Source organism: Seriola dumerili, unplaced genomic scaffold (genome assembly GCF_002260705.1).
Source record: "Seriola dumerili isolate Sdu_G_001 unplaced genomic scaffold, Sdu_1.0 BDQW01000454.1, whole genome shotgun sequence".
Lineage (NCBI taxonomy): Eukaryota > Metazoa > Chordata > Actinopteri > Carangiformes > Carangidae > Seriola > Seriola dumerili.
The window spans coordinates 282,940-309,605 of NW_019174709.1; the positions used below are offsets into that span (position 1 = coordinate 282,940).

At 41.7% G+C, this 26,666-nt stretch overlaps 1 protein-coding gene across 2 annotated transcripts in view; it reads right to left on the reverse strand.

Annotated features, from left to right (window-relative positions):
* Positions 1-2,763: 2,763 nt before the first annotated feature.
* The window catches only part of lamb2 (laminin subunit beta 2), a 43,091-nt gene continuing 19,188 nt past the window's right edge, over positions 2,764-26,666 (reverse strand). Inside the window, exons 5-36 of one of the 2 annotated variants that reach the window (XM_022762917.1) lie at positions 25,180-25,253; positions 24,830-25,018; positions 24,437-24,500; positions 20,312-20,514; positions 20,058-20,178; positions 19,576-19,764; positions 19,256-19,435; positions 18,418-18,530; positions 17,288-17,367; positions 16,057-16,192; positions 15,810-15,968; positions 15,244-15,371; positions 15,031-15,163; positions 14,732-14,924; positions 13,648-13,791; positions 12,835-13,066; positions 12,028-12,197; positions 11,449-11,484; positions 9,819-10,043; positions 9,497-9,714; positions 9,291-9,387; positions 8,584-8,765; positions 7,860-8,050; positions 7,504-7,688; positions 7,066-7,307; positions 6,625-6,828; positions 6,224-6,368; positions 5,916-6,123; positions 5,653-5,794; positions 4,214-4,390; positions 3,966-4,125; positions 2,764-3,171 (exon numbers count right to left, since the gene is read on the reverse strand). In XM_022762917.1, coding sequence (XP_022618638.1) covers positions 3,035-3,171; positions 3,966-4,125; positions 4,214-4,390; positions 5,653-5,794; positions 5,916-6,123; positions 6,224-6,368; positions 6,625-6,828; positions 7,066-7,307; positions 7,504-7,688; positions 7,860-8,050; positions 8,584-8,765; positions 9,291-9,387; positions 9,497-9,714; positions 9,819-10,043; positions 11,449-11,484; positions 12,028-12,197; positions 12,835-13,066; positions 13,648-13,791; positions 14,732-14,924; positions 15,031-15,163; positions 15,244-15,371; positions 15,810-15,968; positions 16,057-16,192; positions 17,288-17,367; positions 18,418-18,530; positions 19,256-19,435; positions 19,576-19,764; positions 20,058-20,178; positions 20,312-20,514; positions 24,437-24,500; positions 24,830-25,018; positions 25,180-25,253 — 5,057 coding nt within the window. In that variant the 3' untranslated portion in view covers positions 2,764-3,034. The remainder of the gene's footprint in view (positions 3,172-3,965; positions 4,126-4,213; positions 4,391-5,652; positions 5,795-5,915; positions 6,124-6,223; positions 6,369-6,624; positions 6,829-7,065; positions 7,308-7,503; positions 7,689-7,859; positions 8,051-8,583; positions 8,766-9,290; positions 9,388-9,496; positions 9,715-9,818; positions 10,044-11,448; positions 11,485-12,027; positions 12,198-12,834; positions 13,067-13,647; positions 13,792-14,731; positions 14,925-15,030; positions 15,164-15,243; positions 15,372-15,809; positions 15,969-16,056; positions 16,193-17,287; positions 17,368-18,417; positions 18,531-19,255; positions 19,436-19,575; positions 19,765-20,057; positions 20,179-20,311; positions 20,515-24,436; positions 24,501-24,829; positions 25,019-25,179; positions 25,254-26,666) is intronic. The other variant, XM_022762918.1, reaches the window with a different exon arrangement.

The window sequence follows — 26,666 nt, forward strand, 5'->3', positions numbered from 1 at the left end:
CTGTCATTCGGCCTATGCGGGCTGAGTCCTACTTTTAACAAAACACTCTACTGTCCGGCCAAACCTGAAATGAGTGCGCGCATCGACCACTTCCTGGCTTGCGCATTCACGTGATCTGTAGCTCTTCCTTTACCTCTCTCTCTCTCTCTCTCTCTCTCTCTCTCTCTCTCTCTGTCTCTCTGTCTCTCTCTCCCTCTCTCTCAGTTTGTACAGTACATTAAAACCAGGCTGAAACAACAGATTTAGTTTGCAAACATGGGAAGATGCACTACAGTATATGATGTGCTATAGTCTATTTATCAAACCAGGATTATAAAGCAAGACTGCAGCAACTTAAATGTATGTGTTATTTGCATTTAATGAAACTTTAATATTTTAGTTTATAATATGCCCCTTTGATGCATATTTATAAATAAATCAATATTTTAAATTAGCACCAAGAGATACACAGCACACCTGGGGCAGGATCATATTCAAGTGTAGGAATGCTGGTTGGTTTCTGGAGCTCTGGTCAGGATGGGATCCCAGATCCACCACAGTCAACATTTAGTGGTACTTATAAGTCAGTTCTTTATATGGGTCTATATCCCCAATCAAGACCCTTACTATTTTTAGACAAGGGTCTTGTCCCATATGGCACCCTGTGGTCTGTCATTCCCTGACTAACACGATGTTGACAGTAGCGGTGGCTACACACCAAGAACATCCTGAGAAATAATCACAAAACTGTTGGCTGATTACTCAAAAAATATATATCAATATTCATTTGTTTATGTAGTGTTTACAAATAAATCCATTATTTGCAGAAGTAGTTGTCATTGAATATGTAGAGAAGATAAAGAAGAGAAATGAAAACTAGACTATCACAAGTCAAGCGCCTATCTGATCTGTGTATCTGATGTCTGAATCTTAGGGTAACAGACAGCTGCAGAGTCTGCAGAGATGCAGATTCTGCCAAAGGGCACATCAAGGTCTTACAACAGTACACCATAGCACCCGTGCAGAACACAAAAATAGAAATGCAACATCTTATAGACCTGCAGACCCTGCAGGGTGAACACATACACATTCAGACCACAAGACAGCAAGGTCACAAAATGGGAGAGTGTCAAGCATAGAAACTTTTCATATGATCAGAAAGTGTGATCTGAATTCTAACTGATGATGGTGATGCTCAAAGAAGTTACTACAACAAAGAGAAATGTTAAGTCATTTAAGCTTTATTCACAAAACTGTACAGTGTAAAACTTTACACAAAATTCTTTTTTGGTTGTTTTTTTTTTTTTTTTGCTTTGGCAGTTAGTTATCAAAATCACGTAGCTGCCGGCTGATAGGCAGGCTGGGGGAAAATATGTGAACCAAGTTAGTTTTTTGGTTTGTTATGTTTCCTAAAACACACATTGTCATGCAAACACTACATGAGTAAATGTCCAAGATACTGGCACAGTATAAGGCACAATTCAACACTGTACATACTGTAGAATACTATGTCGTGTCAGTGACGCAACAATTGCTGCAGCTTGTAAATATCCCATCACAGTATATTTCATAATCAAAACACTCAATCTGTGGATCATGGGTTTGGCATTCACAAAATGAATCCCGGTAAAGGAATAGTTAATCTATTTCTTGGCCAGGAACAGTGTCTTGCTCAAGTCTTTCCTGGCGAATGTGTTCATTAGTGAGTTTGACAGGCGCTGGTAGGCTGATTGTTTAGCTGTGGACATTGCCAGGCTAGCTGTTTCTCCCTGTCTTCAGTCTTTATGATAAGCTAAGACAACCATCTCCTGGATCCAGCTTCATTTTGAACGTGGTATGAATCTTCTCATCTAGCTTTTTAGCAAGAAAAGCTAAATCAAACTTAAATCACACTGGTTTATCCTCTGTACAGCGACCTCTTCAGAACACGTCAGACTCAGCTAAACCACCATGTCTTTCTGAGTCGTGCTGCTAACATACTGTATACGCTGTTAGCTTACACTGCTCTCTACATTATTTCTATACTACCAATGTACAGCCATCCTCCTACTGCAGGCAGAGGTGGTTGTGGGCAGGTTTTTATCTCTTGGCTTAGCAAGTCAAACAGTTCATTTCATTTTCCACACAAAATGGCCAGATCATACCATTTGTTTCCCTCTTATTTGTATAAAGGCAAGATGTGATTCAAAAACAATTCCTAGCACCAGAGTAGGTGTAATTTTTATCTGAAGATCCTAAATATAAAATCCACATGAATGCGATAACCCAGTTCATCTCTTAATCCTCACTGAAAAGCCATGTGCTCAAAGCTACGCAGAGACTAGACTCCAGCATCTATACACTTGTCTCTGTTTTGTGGCTTATTTGAAAATACAACAAATTAAAATATTTGTAATGATTTGTACCAAAAAATAAATTTGAACAGATTGTCACTCTGATGTTATGTCCTCATGCACCCAAAGGTTGTTGTGTTTCCTGCTGCAAAAAGACAGTCTAGTGCAATTTAAATGACGTCCCCTTGTGATGAGCACAGCTCAGAATACTTCCAGTAGTAACAGAGTTCATAGAAAAACTGGAGAAAATAATAATGACGTAGTGATTATACAGCTGTCACTCAATGTAAGAAGAAGAAAAAACCCAAACAATAAACATTTAAACTACAGCTTCTTTTCAAATCATTATTTTCACCCAAATGTATGTATTACTGACTTTTCTAAAACTTAATTTTTGTTTTTCAAATTCAAAATACAAATTTAATAGATTTTTATATATATATCTATATATAGATAAATATATATAGATATATCTATATATAGATAGATATTCAGTCATGGGTATGTTCATATATCTCAATATGGTAGCAACAATTTTTAAATAGTCACAAGACAATTTGGACCATAAATATGCAAATTCACTTGCTGTGTGATAAAATAACTACCCCAGCTTTCTCTTTTTTTTTTATTTCCTCAAAGTCCGTTGACAGTTTTCTGTATGTGAAGGAAATGGCAGAACAACACAATGATGGACCCGTTTCCATACGACATGTAGAGGTGAGTTACTGGCACGTGTTGTAGATCTGGATCTGTTTGTTGATGTCATTGAGGATGGCTCTCATTTTGTCCTCCAAGCCGTCCAGCTGGCGAGCTTTCCCCTCCAACCTCCTCTGGTTCTCCTCATAGTTTTTTTCCAGCTCTGTGACAACAGGGAATATCAGGAGTGGTTACACAGGCCAGGCAATAGCATGTGGTGCTGGTGTAACATGGGCCTCTGGCATGTAACATTAAAAACCTTTAAATGGTTACTATATATATATATATAATTGCAAAATCTTATAATATAAAATTAATTCTTGCAATTTTATCTTTATTTGTTTGTTGTAAAGTGTTCATGTTTGTCATTTGTATCTCATATTTAGCGGTAGGTTACACAGTATCCAAGGTAATAATGCAACTATATAAAGTCTATTACCAGGGCAACAAGCCAGACCGGGCGGGCTTCTATCCCCCAGGTGAGTGTGTGACTGTCGAATGAAAATCTATAAATATTAATATATTAATGTAGATCCTATCTGAGAGAGAAAGTAACTATATTGACTTACAGAATGATTATCTATGTGTATTAATTCATATTTATAATGGTTACTGAACTGGGCTACAGTTCACTCATTAGTATTTTCAGTTTCCTATGATTATGGTTTTCTTTTGGACTGAATAGGTTTCTTTAGACCGGGCCTGTCTGTGTCTCCTCGTTGGAGTCAACCAGTCAACTGCCAGCTGTTCCTTCAACACTGTCTTCTACACAACGCCGAGACTGTAAGTATCGTCACTTTCAATGTTGTAAAAGAGATTTAATGGGTTTTCTCTCAAATTAAAAAAACCCATAATGTCCTTCCAACAAACACATCCACTCCCCTTAAACCTCTGTATCTGTCGTCATAGACACATAAACACACACACACAGAGACACACACAGATGTTATTAAGTACCTGCTAGTCTCTGCAGCTTGTTCTGGGCGTCTCTCAGTAGTTCCTTTGCTTCATCTCTGAGGCTCTCAGCCCTTTTCTTGGCGTCCTGCACAGCTTTGGCCTTGGTGTCAACCCGCTGCTGCACTTCATGGTATTTATCTGTCAGCTGGCCATCTAGAATCTGGGCATCAAGACAGGAAGAAGGGTTTTCTATAATAGCCGTATACACTTTTAATGAGACACACACACACACACACACACACACACACCTGCTTGGCTTCGTTGGCCTTGTCTCGTGCCATGGTGGCTGTCTCCTCGGCTCGGGCCGCTGCCATGCTGTTGTTGGCACGTTTGGTCTTCAGGGCATTGATCTCCTGTCCCAGTGTGCCCAGGCGATCCATGGCATCATTCAGGTCCTTCTCACTGTTGTACGTCTCTGACTCGATCTAAGGAGAGCACGCACAAGCAAAGTGTATTCTGATCCTTCTGAAACAACATCATTACAAGGTTTGTGTGGTCGTTATGAGCCAAGGTCTGATTTAAAAAAGAAAAGCAGAGTCCTAAATGTTGATGAAATAACCCGTGTGTGTGTGTGTGTGTTCTGAACGCACAGTATTTTAGAGGAATCACAGATTTTTTCACACCAAAAGTGAGTCAATCCCCATAGAAATAAACATGTTTACAGCCTGGTACAATAAATGGTTTTGGTCTCTAGAGCTAATTTCCTGCTCCAACTTCAACTTTTTATATAACTCTTAAATATATAATACTAGTAATAGTTATGCATGACTGAGGGTGAGGCCGCTTTGCGTGACACGTAGGTGAACGTATGAATTCACAGAAGTGTTGGCTCCACACACACTCCCCTCCTCTGCCCATTTTTGGATTACCCGGGAGGTCGAGATGGCGACAGCAGAGCAGCCCACTTTGAGCTTCAAAACCGCTCTTCGGAAACTTTATTTACAGTCTACGGGAGCAACCTAAGCTTTCATTTGAAAGGCAAAATACTACTGCTACTTTATGCTATTTTAACATCTGTTTTACTCTCCACCAACTCCTAAAGAAGATATCTGGCTCCGGGGATGGCAACAGGTTCGGTACATGATCACATAAAAACTGATGATTTATTTTTTGGTCCAGTGAAGAAAATGTTCTGCAAGAAAAATCTGACCACCTGGCCAGCTTCCAGAAAATCAGCAAAACAAAATGCAAATTAATGTGTTTCAATTAGTTAACAAATTAATTCATGTGAATATTAGGAGTTGAACACGTCAAGATAAACAGTTGCATAAACAGTTGTGGTGCCAATTTTCCAGTTGAGTGCCGTTAGACCTCTGCAGAAGAAGAGGTCATAATGAGATAAGGTAATTAAAAGCTCCAGTCAAACCTCAACTGATGAACAACAGTGTAGAAAATATGATGGAAACATTTCAGTTTTTTCTTTGATGTACTAATTCGAGAAAAGTTTCAGTCTCTTCATTGTTTCACACAGACAGATCTGATGTTTTCATCTGCTGCTATTTTTCTATGACTCTTAAGTAGATGCTTGTGAGTAGCTTCATCTACACCACAGTTTACTTACTAAAGACTCCCCCCCCCAAGTTTCACTCATTTCCACTCAAGGTTTTTAAAGCTAAAACTGAAAATGTATTGTACTGCGATGTGACTCTCGAACAGGGTGTTGTGTTTCAGGTTTTTGGGGGTTTACCTGTGCCAGTCGGGCCTCCGTCATGTCAATGTCAGCTTTGGCTTTTGCTATGGCCTTCTCTGCTGATGTCTGGGCAGTCTTAGCATCCACCAAGGCCTGTTTCACTGTCTCCGCTGTGGTCTTTACCCCCTCAGCACGATGCCTTAACAACAACAACACAGTGATAGGGAAAAGCTGTGACTTTAGAGAGGATGAAATAAACACAGAATACTCTATTCCTAAACCAATGCATTTGTTTTAAAGTCTGACTCTGTTCTAACTACCTCGCCCTCTTGGCGTCCAGCAGCAGTCGCTCGGCCTTGCGGACATCGTCCTGCGTCTGCTGCAGGATGGCGTCAACATTCGAAAGGCTGCGAACCCGCTCTTTGATTTCATCAGCAAGATGCCTGATCTGGAGGGGCGAGGCAGGGATGGAGAGCTCCAGAACGCGGTTCGCCACTGCCTCAATACTGTCTGGATCTGCTCCTTCCTCTGTGATGGATATGAGAAACAGATGGGTCGATTAACAGGCGACATGATTCTTACATGTGTTGTTAGTAAGCTTATGAAATGGAACTTATCGAAGACTCACGGGTGAGGAATTCTCTGATCTGTTTGATGAGGTCTCTCAGGTCATTGTTGGAGCGCTCCACTTTGTTTTTGGTGGCTGTGGCTTTGTCCAGAGCTGCCTGGGCTTTACCTTTGGCCTCCTCTGCCTTGGTCTTGGCCTCTGCCACCTGAAGGGAAAGGAGGAAATGCTGATAGAAGACACAAAGGGCTAACAGATGGAACTCATTCACCATAGCTGCTATCTTATCTTCTCTTCACCTTTAGTTACTTAACAGTCCAAAGAAGATTTTTTTATTGTGTCCTTTTTCACTCAAATCTATTTTGTCTAAGTGCACATATTTCCCAGAATGCAGCTGCACTGCTATATATCTGAAACAGCTGAAGTCTAAAAGTCTAACTGTTCTCAGTGGCTGTAGCACATACCTTAGTAAAGAGTCCCTCCACCTCTCCCATAGCTTTGTTCAGCTCCTTCTCTGCGTGTCTGGCTCTCTCCAGCGCATTGTCAGCTACTGCCACAGCGCCATTGCAGTTCAGGCCTCCGCAGTGACGGTTTCCCTCATCGTCACGGCAACCCGCACCCCCACAAGGGCTTTCGGCACAGGGAGCATCACCCGGGGCACCACACACCTGTTGGGACAGGTATACATGTGGTAGTATTTGTGTGGATATTATAAGCATTATTTATAATCACTCCTCTGCTGTCCTCACAACTCCACAATGCGACTTTTTCTCATCTGTCCGTCAATTTAACCACTTCTGTAATTACTTCAGTGCAAGTTCTTGGTGGCAAATCTAATCTCTGTATACATGGATCACATCATATTTCAATCGGGCTGCTACAAAGATTAAAGAATAAGATCAAACCTTCTCATTGATCTTCTTCATGTCCAGGCCCTGTGCCTTGGTGTTCAGGTCTCCCAGCGCACGTTTGTTGGCTGCGTTTTTACGGTTGAAGTCGTCCTTCTTGGCGTTGATAAGGCGCTCGGTGCGGCGGCGGGTGTCCGCTGATTGACTGACTGTGCTGGGCCTGGTGGTTGTTGATTCGTTGGCACGCCGCTCAGCATCACAAGACTTGTTGTAGGAGCTACGGATGCTGTCATACGCACCTGGAGGAGGGGGGGGGGGGCAGAGACAAGTACATTTTCAAGTGCTGCATCGACTCAAAGAAATGTTGGAGTAAGTCTGAGGATTGTTCGGGACTATGGATTCTTGACTCAGGGATGGAAATAGGAAGACAAAGTTTAAATGAAATGAAACTATGGGCAGTTAAAGGAAACAACTCTATACTCCCCGTCCTCTCACCTAGGAAGTTGGAGTTCTTGAGGATATCCAGCTGGCGGTGTAGCTGCTCTGAAGTGAGGTTTAGTTCTTTAGCCTCTCTCTCCAGAGCACTCAGCTCCTTGCTTGCCTCAGAGTTGCTGTCCTGTACGATGGTTAGGTCTCCTTCCAGGCGGTTCAGGGTGTCAGTGGTATCACTGATCTGCGCTCTGTGGGACGAGACAAGCAGTCGTTGGGGAATCTAAACCGTGACACTGATATGATTGAAAATTCACTTTCTGGGACAAAACTGAATAAATCTGTGGACAGAGAAAATGACTGGAGATGAATATGTTTACATAGAGAACAGTTAAAATGCAGTGGAATGTAACAGCCTGTACCTAAGATCTTCAATAAGCTCCATTAGGGTAGCTACGGCTGCAGCGGTGGCATTGCGTGCGTTAACAATTCCCTGAGCTTGTGCCAGTTTCTCCTCCAGGTCTCTGAAGGCCTTTTCATAGGCCCCAGTAAGCCCAGTGGTCTGAATCTCATGGGCACGCTCTGCCAGAGCCTTGGTACGCACTGCCAGGTCCTGGAAATGAGACAACAATGTGAAAAGTAAGATTATAAACTGACCTATTCAGTATTTCACATGTTCTGCTGCTGTTATCCACTTTTATCCTCTCCAGCAAGTTCCTTTAACACGTGCACAGTATGTGGATGAAAGTTTTGAATTGAACTATGTTTAGAGGATGGTGTGGCAAATATTGCGGAGTGCCAGACATGACAGCAAAAGCAATTGGGAAAAATAAAAAATAAAAGGAATAAAATAAAACAAACATAAATAACATTTGACATATATATATATATATATGTAAAATATATATATGTAAAACAATTTTTTATATATATATATATATATATATATACAGTATATAAATAAATAAATAAAATAATAAATTTAAATGCTTATAACTATTCTTTTATTTTTGTCTTACTATTCGTATATTTTATTTATTCCTCATTATATTTCCACATTTATTTTCTTATTCTTTTACAGATGTATTATGTTTTATGGCATTCCTATAACTCAATAAAGATTACACCCTCTGTTCTCAACCGCACCTGCACAATGCGATCCCAGTCCCCAAAGCACTGGTGACAGGGCTGACAGTTGGGGAACTGGCCAGAGAAGCCTCTGGCACACTGATCACAGCGAACACCTGACACCCCCTGCTGGCAAACGCAGTGGCCCGTCACGCGGTTGCACTGAGAGGTTTCAATGCCACGCCAGTCACAGTCACAAGCTGGAGGGGGCAAAAAAACAGAAGGAGGGAGCGTACAGTGAATGTGGAACAAAGGGACCTTGTTTATAATGAAATAAAAATCAAATTTGTTTGCACTTCTATGTCAGTGTGAAATGCAAAAAAGTGTGTGTGTCTTTTATTGATTATAATGCCACTGTAAGGCCACAGTTGTTGTCAGTTTCACTAAAAACCTCATGGATTTCACTGTGCAGTCGTGTTACTGTTCTCAGCAGACGTTTTCCATGCAAACCTAAATTGTAAATACATATAGTACATCATAAATCTAATATTTCAAGTGATCCCAAGGTTGTTGTACTGGGTTTACTGGGTTTAAGTGTTTGTTGAAATAAGCCTCTTTGCATACAATGCTTTTTGCACTGTTCAGAGATGAGCTGTCTGCAACCATCTCTCTGCCCGAGCAGCAAGAGCGCTTCACATTTGCATTGAATCCTGTCATCTTTTCTTTATGTTCATAACATCGACTGTACCATGTCCTAAAAACATGCGAGTCTTGATGTTTCTAACCTCTGCACTGTGTCCTGGGGTCTCCCCAGTAGTTCTCCTGACAGTCTGTGCAGGTCTTCCCTCCAAAGCCGTCTCGACATTGACACTGGCCGGTAAACTGCAAGATAGAGAGTGAGAAAATCACATCAGTTCTGTTTGTGTCAATCAGGATTTGTACGTATTCACAAACTGAATACAATGTGTTCAGAGGACCAACAGTCCCATACCTCATTACATGAGGAGGTGACAGAGTTGTTGGGGTCGCACCCACAGGATTCACAGCCCCTCCCGCTGGCCATGTTCCAGTGGTTGGGGGCGCAGTGGTCACATGTCAGACCTATGACGTGTGGCAGACACTGGCACTGGCCTGTGGCGCGCTGGCACACACAGTCCTCACGCTCCATACACTGGCTGCGTTCAGTACCCAGGAAGTTACATGTGCACTCTGAGGGGCAAAAAAAAATACATGCCATCATCATGATACAATATTAACATGTAAGTCACTGCTTTATCTTTTTGTAGACATTTTTCGTGGAACATGTTACTCACTCCTGCAGTTGCGTCGGGAAGCATCCCCGAAGTAACCGCTCTTGCAGATGCCACAGTTGGGGCCTTCGGTGTTGTAGAGGCACTTCCTGCACTCTCCAGTCTGCCTGTCGCATGCATCGACGTCTGACATGTCTATGTTGTTGTTGCACTGGCACGGCTGGCAGCGCCCTCCAGGCTGGGAGGGGTTGCCATAATAACCCGGGGCACATTCGTCACATCGAGCACCTATGTTTGGGGGGGGGGGGAAAGCAAATAGAAAAGAGCGTAAAAAGTTATAGTGAGAACAGAGCAGTGGAACGAGGTATGATAACAGCATAACTACTTTTATTTTAATTGAAATATATCTGTAATAAGAACAGGTGAAGTGTACAAAACAGCAGGAAGCAGGAAGTGTGAATTTACAGCAGTAGACTCAACAGGTACTCAAAAGTAATGAGGCCCCTCCTCATACAACAAGATTTAGCCAAATCCCAGACTGGGACTTAAATGTTTTTAATGGACATGTCCATTGAAAAAAAACATGTGTGTCCAAGACTTGGCTTAAACCATCTCTGCAAAGCGTGAACATTATTATATTAATACAGTATGTTGCTAAAAATCAGTTTGTTACTCATCATCACTCAGTGAGGTTTGATTAACCAGCTCTCATTAGTTAACTGTGTTTGCCATCACACCCTCAGTGGATTATATGTAACACGTTATTATATACTACATGATAACAGACTATTAGTCAGCAGTCATTTAAATTTCAAGTTTTTGACATGAGGAAACTCCACAGAGACCAACGTAAGCATTACAGACACCTCCTGGTTTACACAATATTATCCCACGCTGTTTGTGCATTATGTTTGGCTGCATCTGCACTGCACTACTGCTTACACACACACATATACACATATGGTATATATGGTACATATTTGGCTCTAGCAGGAATAGGAGGAAGTTAGAGATAGAAAGAATGAGAAGGTGGAGGGAGGTAAAGCAAAGAGCAAAGGTTGAAGTACAGGGACAATTCAAAAAAAGGGAGAGTTGAATGGAGGGCAGGATGGAAAGAGAAGGAGCAAAGGGAATTTTTCAGGTGAACTACATCCAGTTTCCTGTACTTTTGAAAGTCAGCGCCTGGTTGCTTAATCTAACAGACAGGTCAAAATGATACAGTGAAGACCTGAGGGTCAGTGGCATCCATTGTGCCTCATCTGAAAAGAAGCCAGACTGGATAAAGAAGTGACATCAGTGTGAAGGTCTCGGCTGTGAATATATCAGTATATATATCTATTCTATGAACTGAGCTCTCAACCACACCTTCAGATAAAGATGAACAGACCTGGTTCAAATCTTGTTTTGAAATCATTTAACCACTTGTAAAACCATTTTCATATCATTTTATGGACACTTACTTCACCCTTTAGTGTCATGTAAAACACAGAGAGTCACAGAGAGGCATGTCATTTGAAAATGTTTGACATTATGGGCAGGAGTGCACTGTGGCACAGCACCGCTGACGGGAGAGGTGCTGAAGCCATGCATGAGTAGGATCGGTAAAGTGGAGGGTTGGTGGAAAATGGAGAGGGAGGGGGAGGAGGAGGAGGAGGAGGAGGGGAAGGGACTGGGGTCAACCATAATTACTCACGCTTAAAAATGGTCACCCCGGAGCGTTTAACAATCCCTGCGACAGTAATACAGGGGAGGGAGGAAATAACACAGGTTACCATTCACCAGAGCCTGCTGACAAAAATCATTCTTACCTCATTTGAGTTGCATCCTTTATAAGATTGGAGTTATCAACCACTGAGATTATCTTTACTGTAACATCAGCTAAAACAAAGTGAGGTGAAATGTCATTATTTGCTTTTTCTTTTTTTTATATATAAAATCTATCTTTCAGCTTTAAGTGAGGCCTGTGGTGCCACATCACAGAAACAATTCTTTGACTCCAATAAGGTTTTGTATTAAATGTTTGAGAGCTCAAACACTGAAACAATGTGCATCATCAAGAGTAGCACCATGAAGCAGCATTCTCATGCATCTGTTCAGGTGTGGAAGAGGTTTGACGGGTTTTCAACGGGTCACTGGTTCTGGAGAAAATCAATCAGTTATCAGCGTCTCCTGCTGATGATGAACAGGGGAAACATCAAGCATCGGTGGAACAGGAAAGAAAGATGGAGATAATAGAAACAGAGAAATATTACAATGATAATCTGAAGTTTACCTGTGTAGCCCTGGTTACAGTTGCAGATAATTTGTCTGTTACGGTTGTCCTGGTAACAAGATGCAGCAAAGTGACGGCCACTGTTGGGCCCGTCCGGACAGGGGCACGGACGACATTGACCGCTGGATGCTATGCCCAGAATTGGATTACCATAGTAACCATTGGCACACCTACAGAGATGACAAATGAGTTAGCTCAGGTAAACAGCACAGTTACAGGTGATACTGTTTTAACTGAGTAATACTCAAGTGTTAGTTTTCTCATATCCATATAGCTTAAAAATGAGTCAACTAACACCTGTCTAAAAACTTTCAAAGTTTCAAAGTTGGTTGAAAGAAAATGTTATACTAAGATTACACTTTTTTTATCACGGTAAAAAAGTCAATTTAAGTACAGTACAATAATGTTAATGTGTATAAATGCCTAATTGGCAAGGAAACAGTTTATTTACTGATGTTTGAGTGATGATTTCAAATGTACAGGATCTAAAAGTTGGAACAGAACCAGATGATGTGAGAAACAAATTAATATTTGTATAATGAGTAACACCTTCTTAAATTAACTCTGCATGTCACAAGTTTCACTTAAATCTGTATGTAGCAGAAGATCAGCAGCCTGTGCTGTTATTGTGATGCTCCAGTTCTACACAAAACATGTATTTATCTCATCTCATGTGTGTTATGTGTATGTTGTTTATTACAGAACTAACATACACATAACACATAACACATTAACCAAACCAAACCAGTATCTTATGTTTACACATGATCCCATGCAGCTCCATCAGCCTCATACTTCGATCGTCACCTGTCACACTTGTCTCCTCCTGTGTTGTCCCTGCAGTTGATGCAGGCTCCATTCCTCTGGTCACACTGGTCTGCGTGTCCATTACACTGGCACGGCCGGCAGCTGGGGAAGCCCCAGTGACCCGCCTGGCATCCGTCGCAGCGCTGACCAAACGCTCCCGGACGGCACTGGCACTGACCAGTGAACTTGTCACAGAGTCGAGTCACAGATCCCTCCAAGCTGCAACCGCAGGCTGGACAGACGGAGGTTTAGGAAGGAGGAGAGGATGATGGGAGGAGATGAAGTGAAGACGCGAAGGAATCAAAGGGAGAAAAAGGAAAGAGGGATAGAAAATAAATACTGAATGAATGAATTTTTACAAATGAATTTTAATTCATTTTGAACTTGCTGTTGTGCACTGAGAGACAGTAGAGGGCGCCAGAAGCGTAGATGCTAACTCATCAAAATGAACGCACATGACTGAATATGGAAACTCAGCATACTCCTCAGACTTATGTTGGTAACAGAATTAAAGATAAAATGAGAGAATAAAATATAAGAATAAAACGGAGCATAAATAGTCACATTTGAGCTCCAAGAATTCTGTGAAATTGCTTTATTAGTTTTGCATGTCTGAACCTTAGCAAAGGCCTTACTGAGACCTTCCATGGAGGGTTTAAACATACGAAGGAAAAAACAAATAAACTGAGTGTAAAAATATGGAAAGTGTTGTTATGTTACATCAAACAATATGCAACCTAAACAGGTCTTGGTTTCAAGTGAAACTGAAAAGGCGCCGAGTTTTAAAACTACAGCTGTATCTGGGTTTCTCACCCACGCAGCCTGAAGGCCCAAAGCCGTAAGTTCCCGGAGCACACTGGTCACAGCGTCGGCCAATCACATTGGGCTTGCAGCGACACTGACCCCCGCGGACGTCACACATGGAGCTGACGGACCCCTGAGGGTCGCAATTACAAGCTGGAGGAAGACAGAGAAAAACAGGCATCAAGTCACTGAAACCTAACACCTGTGAACATCCTGCACATTGACACCGTCCAGGAACCAAGAAAGGCTGACGACTGAAAATATCTGTATGAATAATTACTATTACCTTCACAGCTTAAAGTCAAACTGAAATTTCAATTCTCCTCACTGTTTGTGTAAGAAAATATATTGTGCCTAGTTTTAAATGTGTCGATTGTAATTGTGGAGGAAGCATCTAAACCTTAAGCCTCTTAAACTGAGACCCAGTGTTGTTAAGAAACATGCTACCAACATCTGTGCTATGCTATTGGCTGCACTACTGTATGTCCAGGAACACTGAGACATTTTCAACAATTTTCAACCATTCCCCAGAGGTGTTACTAACTATTGGTCCTGCATTATACAAAGGAGGGAGTCCAGCTAGCATTAGCTCCTTCATGTCTTTCATGGGTCTGGTTGTGGTGACAGTAAACGACCAGACCGTTAAAACTCACAGTGTGTGTTTCTGTAACCACAGCACTCCATACATTACTCCATGACTTGAATCATGACATGGACTAACCTACAGAGTGCTGATGGGGCTCAGCTTTTAAGAGCCTCTGTTTGAATCGAAGAACTGTTTATCAGTGTGGAACTTATCTTTCTGGCTCCAGGTAAATTACTAACAGTCTTTGCTGAGTGTTTGAAACACAATAAATAAATAAATAAATACCATATCTTCTAATATCAAGTTGATGCTAATGCAGAGGAGAAAAGCATCAGTGAACAAATACATGAAAAAAAATATAATTAATAATGTTAACTTCACTGATCCCATAAACCTCTAACGGTAGTCAGACGTCAGGGAAAGGATCATGTGACCCTGCAGCCTCCTGCGCTGTAAACAACACAAACATCATTCAGAAGCACTTTAATAAGCCCTTTTCTCACTCACGCAGAGCGCCGTCATTTATGATGGCTGACATGCTGGTGATTAGCTTGGAACAGGTGTCACTCATCAGTGGGCGGGTCACACTCTTCGCCCCCTCGTGGCAGCGGTATCGCTCGTAGGTCTGTCTCCTGGTGTTCGAGGCCGGATCGCCTGCGTTGAACATCTCCATGGAGGAGTGACGTGGCATCAAGGCGATCTGGAGAAGAACCACAGGGATTTATGAAAAGGAGAGGAGGGAAATAAATATGTGTGTGACTACAAACTACAATTTATTCGTGACTCAGATGGAAAATGAATCTCACTGAGTCCACAAGGACGATAGCGTTGGCCGCTCCGTTGAGGATACTGTTGGCATCCTGATAGCGTGTGAACTCAAAGCGCAGGCTGTAAGTCACACCTCTCTCCAGACACACAGGCTGATGAGGGACCACAAACCTGGGGCGAACAGAATCAGCACACAGTTTATATTCAGTGATTGTGCACAGTATGTTTGAGTGTGTGTTTGAGCCACAGACCTTGCTCCAGCTGGCAGCGAGACAGTGAGTCTGTCATCATCTGGGATGGTGTTTCCACAGGGGCTGCTGGTAGGAATTGGTCCTGGACGAATCACTGTTATCCGCACCTCCTCCCAGTCCCGTGGCATCTGGACAATATCAGTGTTGTATGGTTAATATGCGGCCAAAAGCTACTGATCATGAAATATGAGTATGAAAAGAGGAAGAGGACAATTACAAAGTAATGGCTGCCTGAACTGAAAATAGGAAGTCTATTTCCTGAAAATATATATTATATCTCTACAAAGAGAAGGGTAAAAAGTTGTGGTTTTATGTTTGCATGTAAGGATTATGTTGGTGACTTTCTGGAGTCTTGTTGTCACAGGCAGCTAACGGAGAGTCACTGATCCAGGATAAGAAATTCAGTCAACAAGCTCCTGGAAAAGATATGGGTGGTATCTATCTGCTCATCTAATTCCCAGCAAGAGAAAGAATAAACATATTTCACAAGACTCTCAACGATTCCTTTCAGTGATTCATTTCGATCTGAGGACTCTACCACCAGCAGAGATAATAAACGCACACACCTGCGCCTCGTAGCGAACAAGCAAGTCATATTCCATGGAGAAGGGGATGTCACTGATGAGGAACTCCAGAGTGCCACCCTCAGGCACCCGGGCGAACCCAAGGCCCGTCCAGGAGGCGGGGCGACCCGCCTGGTGCTCCCTGGTCTCCAGCATACAACCCTGAGATATATTTTTAATTCATTAATTTATAATTATGTCTCCATACTTAAGCCCAATGTGTGTTGATAGAGAATACATGATGGCTCACCTGTCCCATTTTGGCCAACTCAGCCTCATAGAGGAAGTGATCCAGAGCCATGAAGTAATATCCGGACTCCACCTGTGTACACTGGCGTCCTGTCATGTGACTGCGGCAGCGACACTGACCGCTCTCCATGGAGCAGCTGCAGAGAAGACAAATCATTTCGTTATGTTACTGCTACAGTTTATATTATATGGCTTAGCTGCCACTGACGGATGCTTCACCTAATCAGTGATGTAAACAATCACTGTTCCACTTTCTTTTACATGTAAATCCCTTCTGAATCTGAGGTTGAAGTTGTGACTTAAAACATTGCTTCCTTATAACAAGAATAAAAATCTACAGCCATGCTAAATGCTAACATCAACCTGCTAATATGCTACACAGTGACGATGCTAACAAACTGATGATCTCTCCAAGTTCATCATTTCATTTAGCATGTTAGCATGCTAACACTGGATCATATTACTGCTGTAAAGGAAAAGTGCAGCTGAAGCTGATGGAACTGTCTTTAGTTTTTCAGGTATTTGGTAGATTCTGACCTGATGATGGCGCTAGATGAAAAGTGAAGGGAAGACTAGAGTCATTACAGTTCATCTTACAGTAGAATAGATAGAATAGAAAAGAGGAGAATGCCTTTAATGTCACAGCTGTGCGATATAAAATCAACAGGCAGCAGAAACATTTGCACAGCATATTTATATTTATATATAAGACTACACACAAAATATATAGTAAAGTATAAAATGGATGAATATAAGCATGAATATAAAAACAATATGACTATTTAATGCAGACCTGAATACACACACACACACACACACACACACACACACACACACACACACACACACACACACACACACACACACGCTGTTTATGAAGTGGTAATAAATGGTAGAGTATGATATGAGATGGTTCAGTCTGGATTAAAATAGTGGACTGACCGACAGACCTGTGTTGCTGTTATCATTATGACAGGGTGACTGATGCATGGTGTCTGAATTTAGGGAACCGAAGATGAATTAAACTTTATCAAGAGGTTTAACAAATTACTGCTCCAAGAATAAAGATGGAGGCCAATGAATCTGAATGTACAAAGCTGCAGCTGCTACTTCGGGGACAGTAATCAGTTTCTGAATGTTGTGTCTTAAAGACAAAAACCTCTGTGTAATCTAATTTGTAACAGCCTCGCACTTGATTTATGACTCCGGGCTGAAGCTACAGCGCCACTCACTGATTGTCCAGCGCTCCTCCGATGTCACACTCGCAGCCTCTGCAGCCGTTCAGGTCGTGGCTCAGCGCCCAGTGCTCCGGCTAGAAACGCAGAGGGACAGAGAGAGGACGGGGTGATTGACAGGCAGACAGACAGACACAGGAGGACAGAACAACCACCCAACAGACAGACAGACCGTTAGCTCCAGACAGACATGATGCATCACCCTCCATGCTATTAAAGACTGAGGGGAACTTCCACAGCAGTTTGACTGTCATGACTGTGTGTGAGTCACACATACTGTATCCAGCTCTCTTATCCAATAAATCAACATTCATAGCTTTAGGTCATGTCATTACTGCCCCCTTCCCTTCAGCTCACTTTGGGTGCGATTGTCTTTTTCAAAAAGAGCTGACTTGACAACTTGGATTTTATTGTAGTCAGCATTTCGCTTTTTATCTTAACTGTGTTTTGGCTGATGTGTTTTTTACTTTTGCTAAATTTTGTGGTTTCTTCATTAGTATTATATCGGATTCTGTATCACATCCATCTGCTGTGATACTGGTCTGGCTTTTTCTCACCAGTCTGTTAGGCTTGAAAGCTATTTGGAACACTAACATGAGAAACGCTGTAATGACATTAAATGTACATTTATTCTGGTTATATTGCTTCAGTAGGATTTGTTGACATTATTGTTTCTAAAATGAGGCTTCACACGGACGATAGGATCCGCTTTCGGACCACGTCCAGGCCCTGACCATTTTAGGCCTGCTGTAACCCACACCAACCGGACAAGCCTCAAATCCCTGGGTTAAATTTAGACACAGAGCCCAGGAAGGAGCTCACATTCCTGCCTACACTATTCCTGGCTGAGTAGGTTTGGGACAAGAGGTTGAATTATAGCAGGAAGCTTCACCACCTCACATCCCGGGCTGCTGCTGGGCAGAGGGGGCGAGAGATAAACAGGAGAAAGAGACAGAGTGTGGAGTGCAAAGTAGGCCAAGCAGACTTAAGAAATCAGATTCAATGCTTATGTTCAACTTGAATTGTATCAAACACAGGATGATAAAGTGACTGAGGTAGTCAAAAAAAAAAAAAAAAAAAGAGAGATGAACAGGCCAAATCTTCAAGCCAGAAAAGAAAAGTCTTACCAGACACTGGTCACAGCTGCGTCCGGTGACGAGACGCTTGCAGAAGCAGTCTCCACTGACTGGGTCGCACTGGGAGCTACCTGACACAGTTCCTCTGTGGTCACACCAGCAAGCTGGAGGGTGGAGGATAACAATAAATAAATCATTCAAAAACAAACTTAAACGAAACCTAAAATCAAATTATTACAAAGCCTAGTAGGCAAGAGCCTGATCTCCACTGAGGATGTGGGGGACATATCCCCCCTCAGAGGAGATAACCTGATCAAAATGTTCATGTGCTCGCTTGTGCTGCCTTCAGTATTACCATGCACTCACATTAATTAAACTTTATGAGCAGTAACGAGTCATTTGCAGACATTTTCCTGCCCCGTGTTTCAACTCTCAGGCAACACAATCTGCACAAACTTACGTTACTGTTCTTATTTTTGGAGAATTAAATGAACAGCGGTCCAAGATAATGCAGTAAAGGACAGTACTCTTTGTAGTAAAGATGAAAATATGACATTATTTATTCAGTGAAGGGTTTTATTGTTGAGGTTGGAAATAGTAGTTTGAATTTTTTGGTCAAACATTTTTTATAAAACATTAAAACATAATTTCACATGAAGTATCAGGTGTCTATATACAGCATTTGTTGTATACTACCAGTATGATAACCAGTTTCAAAATAAACTGTTATTTGATGGGTGATATGAATGTATATAAAAATAGCTGAAGAAGCTCTGACATGAAACCTTCACCCCTGCGAGTAAGCAACTAAACATCATCTCATAGTGGACAAACTGGGTCTTTACAACACTCCTATGTTTGTGTGAGCTCGAACAGAGAATGCACTCACGTTGGCAGCCCTGGGGGTTTTCAGCGCTCAGGCCAAAGAAGCCGGTTTTACACTTGTCGCAGCGCGGCCCCTCCACGTTGGCCTTGCAACGACACTGACCTCCCACCATGCCGAGGGAAGGGTCGGTGTGGCTGTCGCACATCCCCCCGTTCTGAGAACCATCCGGGTCACAGTCGCAAGCTACGGGACAGACAGGCAGGGGGCAAGTTTTACTGCGTTAGTTAGAGGTTAATAATTCATACTGACACTTCAGTTTGTTGTGAGTTACTGTTACGAATGAAGTATTGGAATATAATTTTACCACAAACACACACACTCACCGACACACACTCGTGGGTCCCTTATATCTTTGATGGGGTCTTTGTAGTAGAAAGGTTTACACATCTCACAGTTGCGTCCCATGGTGTTGTGCAGACATTCATCGCACACTCCTCCGCTGACGTTACCCGTGGCCAAATACACCGCCATGTCAAAGTGACACTGGGTCGAGTGGCTGTTGCAGTTACACTCTACAAAACACATTATTGTTTCAAACAGATGAGTCTTTGCTGACGTTCTGTTATTCTGTTTTTTTTTTCTTCTCTCACTTTCTCCAAGTGTTTACTGTCCACAGGCATATGGGTCCGCGCCAAAGTGTCAGCCACTGTGCTCGGTAGTTACATTAGTCTGCTCACAAATAATCAATTAAAAAGCAGCAGTTTATGGGCCTTTTTTTGCATCAGTATTAACTATCTTCAGAGATAAAGCTCTGATGTTTTTGCACAACACTTGACGCCCCCTGTGCTTCCTCTGCTGTACTCACTCTTGCAGGCGTTGGTGTTGCGTCCCTCAGCCGGTCTCCAGGGCAGGTCATTGTAAAAGTCATCGCATTGCTCACAGTTCAAACCGTTGGTGTTATGGTTACACACACACCTGCCGTGAACCTTACAGAGAGATGAGAAGGAGGGAGAGTTACGGTAATCTATATGTGAGAGCTTTAAAATTATGCGGGTAAATTACAGAGGGAAAACTGTGCTAATTAAAAGGTCTATACTGTGAATGATTCTCATCACTCACCATTCCTTCTATATCATCCCTGATGCCATCGATGGGGGCACACTCCGAGGCGTGGCCGTAGCAAAAGCAGTTTCCACGTACGACGAGCTCATATATGGCGTAGTAATACTTCTCCTTTATTTCTGCTCTTGGGTCCAGCAGGTTGTCTCCTAGCGTGTGAAGTTTGGTGAAGTTCACCCTCAAGTTGGTGATCTTCAGCTGGTCTGGTGGGAAGAAGAGAAGAGGGTCGGATGAGAGAAACAGGAAGGCATGGTTCAGGAGGGGCGGTTTAAATCCTGATGACATGTTAAATATTTTCACCTTATGAGCAGTTTTACCATTTCATAAGGTAGGAAGGTGCACAGCAATTGAAGATTAGCATTTTTAAAACAGAATCTATTAATCAACTTTTATATATAAAAATCTTTGGAAAACAACCTGTCTAAGATAGTTGCACATGCCTGTACCAGACCAGTAACCAGGCATAAACAAGATTAAAGATAGATTCAAAGCATCAGCAGTCTGAGTCACACAAATCAAGTCTTTTTAGTACAAACATTGTGTTACTATCCCACCAGCATGACTTTTCTCCTGTCCATGGAAGCACAAAGAGGGAATTTCATACTGAAAAGACTCAACTTAGAGGATCACACTTAATTTGATTAATTCACACGGATGAGGCTTCATTCATGCTTCACAATCACTGACTCATTTATCATCTGTGTGGCCACCAGCTCAGGAGTAACATCCAATCACATTCACACTCATATTAACTATGTACTTTTGATTTAATAGAAATATTTAATGCTCATATATGTGTTATATGTGTTATTAAAGGGCAGAATACTCAGATTAGATAGCAGATTTTCAGACAGCTTCTCAAAGAGAAAGTAGAGCCTTTACCATTTGCTATAAATGGTCAGTTCTTGAACATAAGTGCCCCTGACTGAACTGAACACTCTCTTCTTACGTCCAACTAAGGACATTTGTTACTTTCAAGTACATTTCCAGAAGATGGGAAATCGGAAAATGATGGATAGTAATGGATTGTGGTGTTGAAATGGTTCTTACTACACAAAGTTAACATGGATGGAACATCTGCTGCTGTTACAGTCCAGCTGTTCACCAGAAGCCCTCAACACACACACACACACACACACACACACACATAATTCTGGGGACATTACATAGACTTACATAACCCTACCTAACCATTACCCGACCCTTAACAACTGACCCAAAAATTAAGCTTTTTCCTGATTGAGGACACAGCTTTTATCTCCAGTTGAATAAACTGAAATATGTCCCCAAAAGTAGCCCACAACACACACACACAGAAACACACCCACACACTTACAAACTAATGCATATGTTGGCCGAGCTAACATACATGCATGTCTCTTCCCGAGGGCCCTCAGGAGGAAGAAATGACTTCCAGTAACAATACCAGGAACCAATACTCCTGACTTCAAAAAGCTCATATCGTGGAAAACAAGTCTACTCTTTGGATTAGTAAATGATGCAGAAAATTGCACTGTAATTTTAGCATGAATTCATATCACTATCATTATCAACATGATTATATATGATGATTATGAACATTCATAATCAGCATAGCATCATCAACTCCAGTCTGCACTGAGTTTGTTTTCCAAACTGTTCATCCCCACAAAAAAAGAAAAGAAAAAAGAAAATATCTCAGCCATGACCTGCATTTAAAAACTTTTAGCTTCCTGAGTTTCCAGTCATTTTTCACTTCCTGTGGAGTTGAAGCAGCAGCGTTACAATGAGATGGATGAAATGGTTCATGGAAGGATTCCTTTTCTCCCAAATTCTGACCCTCTAACTGCACCCCACTGACTTTATCTGCAGTAATAAAATCCCTCTCTGACAGACGAGAGCTAATCCAGCTTCACCACACTATGACAGTGTCTGTTTCTCCTCCTGTAGTAACAGCAGACTGGAGAACAGTCCTGCAGATCCCTTAGCAGCGACTGCAGCAGCCAAACAGCAGCTTTCAGCAGGCCAAGGGCTGAAACTGAGACTGGCATATATTACCAGCTCTGTCTAACTGAACACATACAGAGGGCTGAGGGTAGTGGATTGCACAGAGTCTTGTTTAAAAGTTTTATATAGATTTGTGAAATCAGTGCATTTGATTGTAATGAATAAAGAGACTTCTAGAAAACCAAAAACAAGAGTCTGTGAGGCTGTGGTGCTAAATGCTAACACCACATGTTGATGTTTAGCAGCTACACTGTTCAGTATATAAATGTCAAAATATCGTAGATAAAATTATTACTAATTTATAACATGACTGACAGTCTACAGCTATGCTAGCAGCAATGCTTTCAGTTAATGCTTATATCAGCAAGCTAACATTTTCGTGACAATGCTAACATGCTGATGATTTGCAGGTAATATTTAGCAAGTTCACCGTCTTGGCTCTGCATTTAGCATGCTAGCATTTGCTAATTAGCAAAAAAACACAACCTGTTATTTAGTAATAAACCAAAGTACTGGATAAATGAAATGTTGACTTAATGTCAGTGCAGGAGGAAAAATCAAAGGATCAGAGGATTAGGATTCATCCTCTAAGCACCATGAATATCTGACAAACCAACATTAAGGCAAGTTGCAAGCATGGCTGAAAACGCCTTTAAAAACTGAGTTCACATTTTGACCTATTGACCATATTTTACTCTGTTATTATAAGAGGAAATTTTACTGAAATTTTCTTTTTCCACTAGTGTTTTCTGAATCAAGGACTCCTTCAGAGCATGATTATAAAAGAATATTTAGAAGTATAGTTAATGGAGCTCTGCTGCAGGTTGTAGCTAATCTGTAGCTGGTTGGTTGTATATGAAATGCAACCAAGTTTCAGAAATGCTGGGACTAAGATAGAAATCTTAGAAAAGTTTGTTGTAACACAGAGAGGCAGTCAGACAGAAAGTCTTTAGGACCTTTTGTTCTCCACTGACACTGAGTCTGTGTATTATCTCCCAAAGATGGTTAAGGTTAGAGCCAGCGTGGGGATTGGGGGTTATGGTCTGCCAATCAAGGAGGCAGAATATGTACTGAGAGGAAGTTTGCCTGGAAGGTTAAACTCAGGGCAAAAAGTAACCTATTCTCACTCAAGTGATGTAGAAACAAACAAACAAAAAAAGCTACCCAAGCACAACTACATTGGATGGTGATTCATTGTCTTGACAACAGCAGCAAGTAAATACGGACAGTTCAGCTGTGAGGGGTCAGAGGTCGACATGTGGGTCAGTTACATCAAGATATTTAACGAGAGAACAAGTCAACCTCTGCTGTTGCACTGGAAACCAAGCTCGGGCTTCTGGGAAAAGCTCTCAAGTGCTGCCAGTCTAAACACGAGGGCCAGGACAGCGAGGCTGTGTGGGAGAGAAACAGCTGCTTTTCACATCTCTCCATGCCTTCCACACAGCAGGACCATGTTTCACACCCCAGAGAGACAGGCTGTTGCAGTCCGTAATGTGTCACAGCTGGATAACAAGAGCTAACTGTGCCTGCTGGAGTTGGAGTTAAGGTGACAAATGTGAATATAACTCACAAAAGGCTAGAGTTTTCTGAGGAAAACGTTTTGATTAAGTTTTGATATTTGTGTAGGATTTTTTTCTATATTATGGCTCAGTTTTTACCACTATAACTATGATGTATTTCATGATATTATTTAATGAAAGCTTATTTTAACAACGGGCACTGATCTGCAACATGTTGTAAAGCTCTTAAACTTTTATAACCCCTTAAACCAAGGAAACTTCTAGCTGTACAGTAACACACCAACGTGGACACTTTTATTGATTGCTAATATTATTTAATACTTAATAATAAAAAGAAACGCATGTTCAGAATGTTTTTGAAAAAGACAGGTCGTTAGAGGGGTCTGAAAAGTGAGTAAATCTAGCGACAAAGGTGCTAAATTCCAGTTCTCCTGATTACATAATAGAAACTGTTCACACCGATTCATTCATCAAAGAAGAATGGCCAATGGGAAACTCCAACTCTTTGCCGGCCGACCAATGGTGTAACTTCATCACTCAGTCAGTCAGTCAGTCGCAGACATTCGCGTTTCTAAGGCTGACCTTCTGCCAACAACATGTGTGCGTGAGTGAGACCTACTCTGGATGTTCGGGCTGTATGGATCCTCAATCCTGATGGCTGGATCCAACACTCTGTAGATGACCTAGACCAGGGAACACATAACATACACAGATTACTTATTTCAACTGCGATTTGAAATGTTGGCAATTTATGGAGCATGAGTGTAAATTAGAGTCCACATATTATTGTATGTAAACTTGAGCCACATTCAGTGTGTGCACAGAAGATGTGAAAAGCTTGGGGTCTTATGACAGGTCTTTCTTGTCTTTTTGCTTAACACTGCTTCCAAATGTAGAATCTGTTAAACAGTCAAGGCTTTAAAGGAGTGATTTGATATGATGTTTTAGTCTTTATGTTGTGTGACTAAAGTTACCTGTCAATCTGGGTTAATCCTTATTATCAAACACTCACCTCTCCCTCTGTTGATGGTTCAATATCCGAATAGCGCGACTCACAGATGACATCATTAATGTTATGCAAAGGACCCTGGGAGACTCCGGGAAAAGCGGCGGCGCAGTCATGAGCAAAGTAGCGGTAGACCTGCCAGGTACGAGCAAAATCTGCCGACCGCTCGATCACCATGGCCGCTGGACGGAAAGTCTGCAGAACAAGAGCGCCTTAGACAAAAGTTCTTTCATTTCATACATTTTTTAAGCACAATAATTACAACAAAACACAGCACAACCGTAGCTGTGAGTAATTCAATCAGCTGCTTGTAGATGAAGATGAAGCTGATAAAGCAGCAAAAGCTTTTATTTTACCTTGAAGGTCATAATCAAGTGCGTGAAATGAAACTCTGCTTCCAAATCCAGCTGAATAAAGACCTCCGACTTTCCTGGAAGAGAGAGGACACAGAGTGAGTGATACACATGACACACACACACACACAAATAATATACTGTAAATATATAATTAATGTACACATTATCGATTTTGTTGTTGTTTGTTGCAGTTTGTATTTAGTATTTTTGGAAATTGCATTTTGATGCTTTGTCAGTATTGTTTTTCTCAACCTGTCATGCCTTTGAATTGAATTGGATTGAAATGAATTGAATTAAAATGAACTGAACTGAGAATGATATAGAGAGATGTCACGTTTACATGAAGCCAACCACTGTTTTTACAACTCATGACTGTCGATTAGTTTCATACTTATATTTAATTCCTAAACCACTTGAACTCATTTTCCATCTATATCATTCATTTCTGACAGAGTTTAAGGGCTATCAGCAGTAAGTGAAGTAGCAACCGTGCTTTTGGCTTGAGGAACTGCATCATGACAGGAAAACACATTCAGTCTTGGCAGGAGAAATGGAGCGAGTGAGTCGGAAAAGCCCACACACTTCCTGAGTTGTAGAGGACCAAACACTCTAAAAGGCCACTTTACTCTGAGGACCACTTTCACTCATGTTCTCTGTGTTTTGTATTACTTGTACAGTACAAAGCCAAGAGGAGTTTCCCCATTCCTGCATACTAACACATAAAAGCCACACCACATGAATTTTATATCTTACAACTTAACACTCTATAACAGTGAGAGAAACCACAACACAGCTCTTTCATACACACATGCAAAAGAAAATGCTAATGGATACAGATGCCACATGCCTACTCAGTTACATGTTTTGCAAAAACACATGTGCCTACACACATCCATGCATCCTGGGAAACCACCTTTTCAACATTTAGAACTTGCAGGTAATTAAAGTGTGAATGTGTGTGGCACACTGTGCTTTCCTGAGGCAAATAGTCATTGCAAGAAAAGTTCACGCACAACATAAAATCTTAGTGACAGGTGCGTAGGATCAAAAACTCCTGACATGAATAGAAAACCAAAAATTCAGAATCTTGCCTGCGGTGGGTCTGAGGACTGAGACACCACGTTAATGTGGTGAGTTCAACCTACCTACTTTAACTGAAGCTGCGCTCATGATGATTTCTTATATAAACAATGGCTTGAATAACTATGAGCAATATGAAGTGTGTTGCTCCTTGTAAGGAACCCACTGATTATCATTGTTGTGGTCTTCGCTCTGGCTGCCCTGACAAGGACGTTGCTGAAGTTCGTGGGCGCTCTGCTGTAAATGACATGGATGAAATAGACAGCTAGGAAGTTTGTTTGGAAAGCTTGGTCTTGCAAACTTTATTTAAAGGGCCTACACAGTTACAGCCTGCAACACAGCCATGTGCATTTGGAGGCCATACCGAGCTCATAGCTAAGGAAGCGTACCGTATGATGAAAAGGCTT